Source organism: Natrix helvetica (genome assembly GCF_964273705.1).
Source record: "Natrix helvetica genome assembly, chromosome: 6".
Taxonomy (NCBI): Eukaryota; Metazoa; Chordata; class Lepidosauria; order Squamata; family Natricidae; genus Natrix; species Natrix helvetica.
Genome location: NC_138553.1, coordinates 78,950,535 through 78,963,109, shown reverse-complemented (window position 1 = coordinate 78,963,109; position 12,575 = coordinate 78,950,535). Strand labels below are relative to the sequence as shown.

The 12,575-nt window shown below is 43.8% G+C and overlaps 1 protein-coding gene across 1 annotated transcript in view; it reads left to right on the top strand.

Annotated features, from left to right (window-relative positions):
* FBXL13 (F-box and leucine rich repeat protein 13) overlaps nt 1-12,575 on the top strand; it is a gene marked incomplete at both ends in the record, with an annotated part of 70,615 nt that overhangs the window by 14,347 nt on the left and 43,693 nt on the right. Inside the window, 3 exons of the mRNA XM_081957128.1 lie at nt 864-973; nt 6,263-6,358; nt 6,607-6,684. Of these exons, the coding sequence (XP_081813254.1) occupies nt 864-973; nt 6,263-6,358; nt 6,607-6,684 (284 nt within the window). The remainder of the gene's footprint in view (nt 1-863; nt 974-6,262; nt 6,359-6,606; nt 6,685-12,575) is intronic.

Here is a 12,575-nt window from a genome sequence, read left to right as displayed (position 1 = left end):
GAGGCTGAGTAGGCCGCCCCCCCATGGCCATGCCCACTCAGCAACCAGGCAGAGCCCCCCTTGCTAAACATTTTCAATGCCACCCCTACAGGGATGGGTTCCTGCCAGTTCTAACATCTCCTATAGAAGAGGTTCTACAAATCTACCATGCCGTTTAGAACCGGTTCCAGCTCCCTCCCCTCACCCATCCGGACATCATCAAGACAAAGAGCGAGAGGAGGAATTCTGGGAGTTGAAGTCCACAAGTCTTAAAGCTGTCAAGTTTGAACACCCCTAGGGTTTTTTTTTTCCTAAAGGGTTAGGGGTGCAAGGGTTTTGTAACTTGACAGCTTTAAGACTTGCGTGGTTCAAATGCCAGAGTTTCTGAGCCAACACTTTGGTTGCTACGCAAGAGCGTTGTTAAATGAGTTTCACCACGTTTTACAAGTTGGCCACACCCACTCGGTCACATAGCTGGCAAGCCACTCCCACACGGTCACATGGCTGGCAAGCCACTCCCACAAAGCAGGCCACACCTACAGAAGAGGTTCCAAAATTTTTTGAAACCCACCACTGCACCCCTGGTAATAACATATATTACTATGGTCTATTTTTATATCTAATATCCCTTTATGTTCGTAAAACTACTTTAAAATTTGGCTCACCCTAGTTAAAAAAATGCTTGAGTGGATCTACGATTTTACCTTTTGATTGAACAAAGTCAGATTAGAATGAAAAACATTTCCTTTTATTCATCGTTATAGAGAAATGGAATTAAAAGACCGATACATTTACTGATTAAGCAATCTTCTTCATGCGAACCAAATCGTACTTCAGATTTGTTGGGAAAAAAATCTTGTGTTTCTCAAATTATTTTGCCCTAGGCGCGGCAAAACATATAGAAAAAACCTTCAACAAAGTTTTGAAGAAAGTGGTGTTTAAGGCCTGGCGAAAAAGTACTATTGTAAGCAAAAAGCCTAAAAGATCGATTGAGGTAAGAATATTTTAGTTTGTGTTGTACTTTCCAAAAGAAGCATTCATATAAATTCATTTTAAAATCTATTTTCATTTGATATCTTTAACCATCAAAGTTGGCTGCTACTGATTAAGCCATTTAATTGATTAATTGATTAATTAAATGGAACACAGATAGTCCTCAAGGTATGACCACAACATAGCCCAAAATTTCTATTGCTAAACGACTTGTTAAGATAGTTTTGCCCCATTTTGCGACCATTCTCGCCACTGTTGTTAAGTGAATCACCGCAGTTGTTAAGTTGGTAACACAGTTGTTAAGTGAATCTGGCTTCCCCATTGACTTTGCTTGTCAGAAGGTTTCAAAAGGGGACACTGTAACCGTCATAAATATGAGTCGGACGGCTGAATTTTGATCACCTCACCACAGGAATGCTGCAGCTGTCGTAAGTGTGAAAAACGCTCATACGCCACTGTTTTCAGTGCCGCTGTAACTTCAAACGGTCACTAAACGAGCTGATGTAAGTTGAGGATGACCTCCAGTGCAGATAGTCCTTGAGGTACGACCGCAATTGCGCCCACAATTTCTGTCGCACGATTCACTTTAACAATTTCAGTGATTCGCTTAACAACTGCGGCCAAAAAAGGTCATAAAATGGAAGAAAACTCCTTTAACGGCTGTCTCAATTCGCCATGGAAATTTTGAGCTTATTCGTGGCCGTAACTCAAGGACTCCATGTAGAATGCAATAGGAGGTCGGAACTGAGAATTGGGTTGGTTTCCAACGAATATCTTCCAAGGTTTAATAGCTTTGTTTCACTCAGCATTAAACGTTACCCTTATTTGAATCGCAACTCAGGATTTACTACTAATCCCTTTAATTATGTTTTCGGGAGTTTGTAAATTATGTCGACTTTCCTTCTGTTTTTCCCCAAGGCTTTAGAAGAGGCAAAAAAAAAAAGCTGCTTTATGAACCAGCTGCGTTTTCATGAATCATCTCTCCTTTGGCTTTTATTCTCCGTGATGACATTGTGTTCCTTCATTTTCCTCCTGAAAAAAAAAAATGCATTCCTTTGCCCAGCGATTCTGGGTTTTTATTTTTGTATCTCTGAAAGCATTTCAACGAAAGATCCTAACTTCCCTTATCTACAGTAGCATGGAGCTGCAGCCTTTTCCACTCCACAGATCTGTGGAAATGATCGTCTCTCTTTCCCTAATGTGAAATGAGGCATGCTTTTTAGGCTTGTGGGCATGTTTGGGATTCCAAATAATGTCTCAAAAGTGTTTCCCCCCCCCCTTCAAAAGGCAACTGGACAGGGGTTTTTTTCCCTTAAGAAAGAAGAAGACAATGTTTCACTTCTCATCCAAGAAGCTTCATCGGTTATGATGCTGGGGGATAGAAGGATGGGTAGTGACTATCCTTCCATCCGCCAGCATCATAGTCAGTACCTATCCTTTTATCCCATGCCATAGAGTACCTATCCTTCCATTCAGTACCTATCCTTCCATCCCATTCCATAGAGTACCTATCCTTCCATTCAGTACCTATCCTTCCATCCCATTCCATAGAGTACCTATCCTTCCATTCAGTACCTATCCTTCCATCCCATTCCATAGAGTACCTATCCTTCCATTCAGTACCTATCCTTCCATCCCATTCCATAGAGTACCTATCCTTCCATTCAGTACCTATCCTTCCATCCCATTCCATAGAGTACCTATCCTTCCATTCAGTACCTATCCTTCCATCCCATTCCATAGAGTACCTATCCTTCCATTCAGTACCTATCCTTCCATCCCATTCCATAGAGTACCTATCCTTCCATTCAGTACCTATCCTTCCACCCTATTCCATAGAGTACCTATCCTGCCATTCAGTACCTATCCTTCCACCCTATTCCATAGAGTACCTATCCTGCCATTCAGTACCTATCCTTCCACCCTATTCCATAGAGTACCCATCCTTCCATTCAGGACCTAGATTTCCATTTCATTCCATAGAGCAGTAGCTATCCTTCCATTCCATAGAATACCTATCCTTCCATTCAGTACCTACCCTTCCAACTCATTCCATAGAGTAAGTACCTATCCTTCCACCCCATTCCATAGAGTACATATCCTTCCATTCAGTACCTATCCATCCATTTCATTCCATAGAGTAATTCGCTATCCTTCTATCCCATTCCATAGAGTACTTATCCTTCCATTCCATAGAGTTGATACCCTTCCAGTCGGTACCTATCCTTCCTTTTCATTCCGTAGAGTTAGTACCTATCCTTCCATTTCATTCCCTATAGTACTTATTCTTCCATCCCCTTCCCTGGTGCACAAATCCTTCCATTTAGTACCTTTCCTCCTATCGCATTCCATAGAGTAAGTACCTATCCTTCCATCCCCCAGTATCATAACTGATGAAGGTCCTTGGATGAGAAGCAAAATGTTTTCTTCTTCCTCCTCAAGGGAAAAAAAATCCAGTGCGGTTGCCTTTTGAAGTGATTGCCTGATTTTGAGGATGCGGATAGTCCTCAACTTACAACCATGATTGACCCCAAAATTTCTGTTGTTAAGTAAGACATTTGTTAAGTGAATTTTGCCCCGTTTTACGACCTTTTTGGCCACCGTTGCTAAGTGAATCACTGCAGTTAAGTTAGTGACATGGTTGTTAAGTGAATCCGGCTTCCGCATTGACTTTGCTTGTTAGAAGGTCGCAAAAGGGGATCCCGTGACCTCGGTACAGAGTGACGGTCGTAAGTATGAGTCAATGGCCACACATATGAATGTTGATCATGTGAACATTGGGAAAAGGCAACTGTCGTAACAGTGAAAAGCTATCCTAAGTTCCTTTTTTCAGTGTCGTCGTAACTTCCAGTGGTCACTAAATGAACTGCCGTAAGTCGAGGACTGCCTGTGTAATTATATGATTAATGATGTTAATCATCATAACACACACATTAAAATGCGATTTGTACTTGCCCTGTGTGTTTAATTGAACACATTTTTTCCCCCTTAATTAGGATAGCCGGACCGATCACACGACCCTTTGGGTGAAAAAAAACCTGATATTTGACTCATGTTATACGTATATCTGTATTTAGCAGCCTATGGAGGAATCCGAGGAATTACAGACTGTTCTACCGGAAGCCCGCGACAGACGACATTCAGAGAAACGCCGCTCCAGTGTCCTACCTAAGCATGTGCTTGAAGAGTTACCCGCATTCCACACGAAATCAGGCAGAGAATATTTTACAAAGATGCCCTTGCTACCATTATCCCAGGTTGTTTGTCTGTTTGTTTCAGTGGTGGGATTCGAATTTTTTTACTACCGGTTCTGTGGGCATGGCTTGGTGGGCGCGGCATGGCTTGGTGGGCGTGGCATGGCTTGGTGGGCGTGGCACGGCTTGGTGGGCATGGCACGGCTTGGTGGGCATGGCACGGCTTGGTGGGCGTGGCACGGCTTGGTGGGCGTGGCACGGCTTGGTGGGCGTGGCAGGAGAAGGATACTGTAACACAGTAATGGCTAACGTTTTTCCCATCACATGCCAAAAGCGGAGGAAGCGCGGGGGGGGTGTTGCGCGGGTCTGCCCACACCCATAATTCTATGTGTGTGACCCCCCCCCCCCGGCATGCATGCGTGTGCGACCCCTGCTTTTCATGACGAATCGTTTTTCTCCCTCCCCAGGCTCCAGAGGCTTTCTAGGATCCCGGGGAGGGCAAAAACGGCCTCCCCTGCCCCCCCTGGAGGCCCCCAGAGGCTTCAGGATGCTTCGGGAACAGACTTCAGGTATCCCCATAGCTCTGTTTTTCGCCTTCCAGAGCCTTCAGGAGCCTTCCCTGAAGCCTCCAGAGGGGGAAAAAATGGCCGAAAATGAAGGCCAAAGTCAGTTGGCCAGGGCGCGCATGCGCCCTGGAGCTAACAGGGCAACGCCTCACGTGCCCTAACAAATGGCTCCGCGTGCCATAGGTTCCCCATCACGGGTCTAGTCTAACAAAGAGAAAGACTAGGGAAGACATCATAGCAGTGATCCAAACTCTCAGGGGCTGCCCCAAAGAAGAGGGAGTCAAGCTATTCTCCAAAGCACCTGAGGGTAGGACAAGAAGCAACGGGTGGAAACTAATCAGGGAGAGAAGCAACCTAGAAATAAGGAGACATTTCCCAACAGTTACAACAATTAGGGAATTGTATTAAGAGTGCTATAAAAAGTGGTGAGACTTGCCTCCAGGAAATTGTAGGAATAGGGCAGTGATGGCGAACCTTTTTGGCACTGAGTGCCCAAACTGGAACATGCGTAGAGATGTGCGCACGCTGGAGAACCAGAAACCCGAAGACCAGCTGGCGTGCATATGCCTGTTTTTTCACCATTTTTCGGGCTGTTTACAGGTTGTTTTTCGGCCTGTTTTTGGCTTGAAAAACAGTCCAAAAACGGTCTGGTTTTTGGCTGTTTGGGGGGGGGGCGTTTTCAGGGCGTTTTTCAGTGCCCCAGCGCCCGCGAAGATCTACTGTGCATGTGCATGGAGAGTTTCCAATATCTCAGGGGTTGCCACAAAGAAGAGGGAGTCAAGCTATTCTCCAAGGCACCTGAGGGTAGAACAAGAAGCAATGGGTAGAAGCTAATCAAGGAGAGAAGCAACTTAGAACTGAGGAGAAACTTCCTGACAGTGAGAACAATTAATCAGTGGAACAGCTTGCCTCCAGAAGTTGTGAATGCCCCAACACTGGAAGTCTTTTAGAAGATGTTGGATAACCATTTGTCTGAAACGGTATAGGGTTTCCTGCCTAGGCAGAGGGTTGGACTAGAAGGCCTCCAAGGTCCCTTCCAACTCTACTATTGTATTGTATTGTATTGTATTGTATTGTATTGTATTGTATTGTATTGTATTGTATTGTATTGTATTGTATTGTATTGTATTGCATTGCATTGCATTGCATTGTATTTGTATTGTATTGTATTGTATTGTATTGTATTGTATTGTATTGCCTACCGGCAACCAGAAGAGCAACTGGCGACAGTATAGGGCTGCCTGTATAGACTCATTAGCTAAACAAAACAAGAAGTGTAATTGTTAGCCAAAACAAAACAGAATCGTTCGTTTTATTAGTCCAGCAAATATTTTTTATAGCACCCTTAATACAATTTTCTAATGGTAGTGAGAGTCAGTGGTAGAAACAGTTTTTTAAAAAAGTTTCTGCGGAAAACTACTCTCTTTGTTCAATATTGCAGTACGTTTGGAGATCCCGAGTGTTTTTAGAGACGAATATTGTTGCTTAACCCCGTGTGCACGTTAACATTCTTCTTTGTTTCGAATTTAGATTTTCCGGTATTTAAACGTCGTTGACTTGGCTAGGTGCGCTCAGGTTTCCCAAGGCTGGAAGGCAATGACGCAAGTGGTTACAGTATGGAGTAACGTAAGTAGAGTTTCTTGAAATGTTAACAATTTAAAAAAAAAAAACACCTTTGGGGGAAACTGAAGACATGAACTATTCATTTTAAATGGACGCATCATCCCAGGGGTGGTTCCTGGGGGTTTAGGAGAACTTGTAGCTAAGATTCTATGCAGTTTGGAGAACCCCCAAAAATCCCACACCTGACTGCGTAGGTGAAATGCTGTGGACTTTTTGTAATTCTACAAGCAGCGTTATTTTGTTTTTTTCAGATTGATTTTTCTGAAGTGAAGGATGTCATAAACGATCGTGTGGCGCAACGCATTTTGCAGAAGTGGCACACTAATGTGGTACAGTTGGACCTTCACGGGTGTGCTTATGTTAGGTTACACTGGCTTACTTTTCAAGGTATAGGTGAGTATTTCAGTTTACTTTCCTTCCTTCCTTCCTTCCTTCCTTCCTTCCTTCCTTCCTTCCTTCCTTCCTTCCTTCCCTTCTTCCCTTCCTTCCTGCATTCCTTCTTTCTTTTCGTATTCCTTTCTTTTCCTTTTCCTTCCATCCTTCCATCCTTCCTTCCTTCCTCTTTTTACATTCCTTTTTCCTTTTTTCCTCCCTCCTTTCCTCCCTCCCTCTTCTTTCCCCTTCCCTCCTTCCTTCCTTCCTTCATTTCATATTCCTTTCTTTTCCTTTCCCTCCCTCTCTCTTTTTATATTCCCTTTCCTTTTGTTTCCCTTCCTTCCTTCCTCTTTTTATAGTCCTTTTTCTTTCACTTCCTTCCTTCTTTTCCTTCCTTCCTTATTCCTTTCTTTTCCTTTTCCTTCCTTCCTTCCACTTTTTATAGTCCTTTTTATTTCTCTTCCTTCTTTTCCTTCCTTCCTTCCTTCCTTCCTTCCTTCCTTCCTTCCTTCCCTCCGTATTCCTTTCTTTTGCTTTTCTTTTTCCCTCCCTCCTATCATTAAGGAACAGACAAATCACTTACATAACCACATGAAGTAACTTGCTTTGAGTTTGCAAATGAAACAAATAAATGCTAAATTTCTAAGGAGAAAGCAGATTGGTTCCAGGCACCCAGTTCTGGCCGATACATTTAGAACCCAGGTGAACAACCCGTGGCCCCTTTTTCGTGGCCCACAAGTCAAGACCACTCTTGACAGCTGAAGGGAATAGTTCATTTTATGATGGGAAGCAGATGAAAGTTTTGTTATAAATCCTAAAATAAGCATATTTTTTTTCTTTCCAAAACAACAACAAAGGACCCACTCATTTCTCCAAAACAGCCCTGTCTACTTTTGCTCTGTTCTCAATCTCTGGGCATTCCTTGGCTCTCCTGAAAGTTAAGAATGATCTTTGGCCACTAAATTCCTCACAAGCTGTCAGCAAGCAGAACATGCTGTAACGTAAAATAATAAGTTCTTTTCCTGCAGCTCTTACAAAGCACGGAATAACAGAGTTGGAAGGGACTTTGGTGGTCTTCTAGTCCAACCTCTGCTCAAACCAAAGAAATGGAAAGCAAGATGGGGACAAGCGCGAGACCATATATACCCTTTCAGACAAAAAGTTGTCCAACATCTTCTTAAAAACTTCCAGTGTTGGAGCATTCAGAACTTCTGGAAAGCAAGTTGTTCCTCTGATTAATTGTTCTCACTGTCAGGAAATTTCTCCTTAGTTCTACGTTGCTTCCTTTGCGGCAGCCCAGGGTGGGTTGCTGCTGGTTTTACTACCAGTTTGCAACCTGCGTGTAACGCTGCATGCCCGTGCGCTGTTCAATGTAAATTGTTCTTCGCGCATGCACAGAACAATTTACAATGAACTGTACATGCGCAGTCACTAAAAACCAAAATGGTGGTGGCCCAGTGGCAGCGAGGGAACCAGTTCGGGGGCGTGGCAGGCCTGGGTTGCTGCCGGTTCTGCGACCCAGGCCTGAATTCCGCTACCAGTTTGGCCAAACTGGGCTGAACCAGGAGCAACTCATCTCTGTGGCAGCCCCTTAAATATTAGAACACTGCCATCATGTCACTCATAGTCCTTCTGTTCACGAGACTAGACCTAAATGTCTATGGAGATTCTCAGTCATCCAGGTCATGGTTGTCCCAAAGTGCTTTTCCAAGAGGCAACTGGACTTTCTGGTGTTTTTCCTTGAAGATGTTTCGCTTCTCATCTAAGACGCTTCTTGGATGGGAAGCGAAACGTCTTCAAGGAAAAAGAACAGAAAGTCCAGTCGCCTCTTGAAAAAGCACCTTTGTGATAGAGTAGACCAGGGGTTGGCAACCCGAGGCTCTGGAGCCGCATGTGGCTCTTTCATCCCTCCGCTGCGGCTCCCTGTCGCCAGTCAGCTCGACCATTGATAGGGCTTTCGATTAGGACAGGTGGAGGAAAAAGGACGCCGCGCTAGGAGGAGACTCTATGGTGGGAGAACTGAACTTCCGGTCGGCTCCAGAATTGAACAGGGCGCTTCCGGTTAGGACCTTTGTGGCTCTTTGAGTGTTTAAGGTTGCCAACCCCTGGTCTAGACATACCAAATTCCTGCAACCGTTCTTTGAATGTTTTATCCTCCAGTCCCCTAATCATCTTTGTCGCTCTTCTCTGCACTTCTCAACCTCTCCTTTGTATTGTGGCGACCAAAACGAATGCCTTGCCTATAGTCTCACTGCAATTTTTGCTTGGGTCCTGTGTTGCTTCTTTTCAATCCATGGACTGGACTTCACCGTTCTTTTCCAAAAGAAATGGTTATACTGCTGTGTGTCCTCTACCCTTAGCCATCTAAAGCATCCACTCCCCCCACCCCCCACCCCGAGTCTCTTCTCTCCAAGTATGACAGAATAAGTTGCTTCCTGACTTTGCATGCAAAGATAGAGGCGTCGTTACACAATCAGCAGGAGATCAAACTGTGTTTATAACAGTGCTAAATCCAGTAACCGGAGCTGGGAATTAATCAGCCCCTCCTCTACCTGTGGTCTGCTTGTTACAATTCCCTAGGAAGCCATGCCCAAGACTACTGAAGAACCTCTGGCGTTTGGGAGGCAGTGCGCGACATACACACAGGGTAGGGAAGAGATTGTTATGTCAACATCGGCTCTCGCATACTGTAGGCTTTATTATTAGTCTCCTGAGGATCTGCGATTAAGTGGGTCACTCTGATTGTGTTGGAACAAATCTCGCATTACTCACAGATTTTGCATGGATTGGAGGGAGCGGGGGAAATTGGCTGGTTTTTGAGAAAGCAGCTTAGCCAATTTGTAAAATCTGGATTGCTGCGTCTATGGACAGCACTGGTAGATCTGGTGTTCATGTGAAAAGATTTCACAGCTTAATATGAGTTTGTAGAGTAGGTTTACCTGTATGTCTAGGGGAAGACAGTGTTGTGGCCTGCCAGATTCAGACAGTGAGGAAGCTGGGGAGGAACACGGGCCAGTCCTGGAGTCTGGGAAGGCTCGGACGAGGGCTCTGTGTCGGAGGCAGAGAGGGGGCTGCCTCTGGAGCCTCCGGAGTCTGAAATCAGTGAGGCAGAGGAACAGGGGGAGCTTGTTCCCAGTGAGTGCATGCACAAAGCTGCCAGAAGGCAAGAACAGTTAAGACAAAAGGGGCGACTCGGGAGTAAGACTTGGAGTTGATTGGCCCCTCCCATAAGACATAAAAGAGGAACAAATGGATGTGAGACTTTGTAGGAGGCAACATTGTTCGTTCGGGTCGGTTTAAACTCTGAAGCTCTGTTTTGACTCTGTGCTCCGTTTATCCTTGCAAAACTGATTGGCAATTAGGTCTTTGGCAGTGTTTCAAGGGAGTTAAAGGCAGGTGCTTATCAGCCTTATCCCGAAAGACTGTGGCAGCCTTCTGTTGGACTCTTCACAAACTGTTTGTGTCTCATTATGGGCTGTGAATGAACATAATTCACAGCCATTGAAATAAAAGGAGGGGTTTTGGGACTAAGTGTGTGATTTTTACTGTCTCAGGAAGCCTAGGTTAGAACACAAGCGTCTTTTAATTTCTTGGCTGCAGTCCCCATTTGCGGTGATCTTGGAGCCCAGGAAAAATAAAATCTGTCACTACTTCCATTTCTTTCCCATCTATTTGCATCTGTATTTATATTCCCATTTCTCCTATCCCCATTTATGGACAACTAGCTGGTGTTTGGACCAGTTTGCTTTTCAACAACCCAATTCTTCATTTGCAACTGAAATACACCATTATTTTTTAAAAATTTGTCTGACTTATGTATTTTTCGGAGTATAAGATGCTCCTTTTTCCCTCAAAAAAGAGGCTGAAAATCTGGGTGCATCTTATACACTGAATACAGCATTGTTTTGCCCCCTTCACCAAAATAGCTGTGCAGAGCCTTTAGGAGGCTTCCAGAGAGTTCCTGAGGGCTGGAGAGGACAGAAATGAGTGAAAAGGGCCTTTTTTGCTCAATTTTGCCCGCTCCCAGCCCCCAGGAGCACTCTATAAGCCTCCTAAAGGCTATTCATGCTGTTTGGGGGGGGGGGGAAACGGCCCCTTTTGCGCGAAAAACGGGCCATTGTTGGGAGGTCTGCAGAGCGCAAAAACTTTTTTTTCAATTTGCCTCTTCAAAATATTCATGCGTCTTATAGTCCGGTGCGCTTTATACTCCGAAAAATACAGTATTTTGTCAATGGTAGAAAAGAATTCTTCAAATCACTTACCACACGGAGGGAAATCATATATATCTTTTAGCTGTTCTCATAATTATTTGCACCTTCACGTGTTTTTGCTCAGTTTTGTTCATAATAAATAGAACGGCTAAAGACTAATACAGATAACCCATACAACTATTCATTTAGTGACCGTTTAAAGTTACAACAGCACCGAGTAAAGTGACCCATGACCATTTTTCATACTCATGGCCGTTGCAGCATCCCTGTAGTCATGTGATCAAAACTCGGACGCTTGGCAACCGTAGGTATTTATCCATGCTCAGTAGGTCTGTAAAATGGAGTCGTGCAGTGGCCTAGAGGTAGAGCTCTCACCTCACAATCAGGGGGATGTGAGTTCAATCCTAGGTAGAGGCAGATATTTCTCTCTCTGGGCACAATGAGAATTATATCGGCTGCGGGAGAAGGAGCCAATGTTGCGACGAGACAATGTGCGGTACTTTTGCTGCTGGGTGGTCCAATCGGACCTAAACCGTCCCGCAGAGATGGTGAACAGAAAGAATACATCTTGCTGATCTCAGGGACATCGCAAAGTCCCCGATCAATCCAAGAGAAGTTCTTCAAGCCGGCAACAAAAAAATCCAGCCATTAGGCTGATGAAGTCGGGGCGGCTCCAAAATGGAAGGATGTGGAAAGAGAAAGTGTTTCCAGCTGGTGAGGAATTTTTACCGTTTTAAAAGAGACTGCCTATAAAAAACTTAAAATTAATTTAAATTGGAGAACAGAAGAAATAAGTGGCGGAATTAAGTTTGGAATGGTTTTGGACAGTGGTTTATCTTACTTTTTAAATGCTATCTGCATGTTTGGAATTTATGCAAGCCTTTTAAAACAAATGGATTAAGTTTTCTTCTTCTATTTTTTTTCCTTTTATTATTCTTTGTAACCTATGGACTAAAATTCTCCTCTTTCATTACTGTGGGTGTTCTTCTAACTCATTCAAGAATTGGACTTTTTTTTAACTTGAAATACAAAATGATACAAAAAGAAACAAAGAAAATTGCAACAATAACACTGCCACTCGGAGGCTGGAGGTTTGTGTATTGGAAACGAAACACTCTTACTTTTCTCACTGATTATCCTGGCTTGTCACTGCAAGGTCTCACTGCTTGTTTATAGAGAGTGATATGAAGAAAAGCATACAGATGTCCCTTTGAAGTATATCTTTAACCAGAGAAAAGTGAAAATAAAACGTTATTATGAATCTGTGCTTAAACTTGTTAAAACCTTCCAAGCTAGAGCAGCAGTGTTTGTTAGCTGGAGATAATGGCACAATTTTAACAGCAGAAAGAGACTTTAAGTCTGCAAAAGATATTCTCAGAAATACAGAAATTATCAAACACATATGAGAGGATAGAGAAGAAGTTGGAAGACTTAGAGCATCTAACAGCAAAATATGATGAAGAAGTTGGAGATGTTTATCAAGTGGAAAAAGTCTTGCAACGGTGGTTAAGTGAATCTGGATTCCCCATTGACTTTGCTGGTCAGAAGGTGACCAAAGAAGATCACATGACCCTGGGACACTCCAACCGTCATAACTATGAGCCAGTTGCTGAGTGTCCAGATATAAATCACAT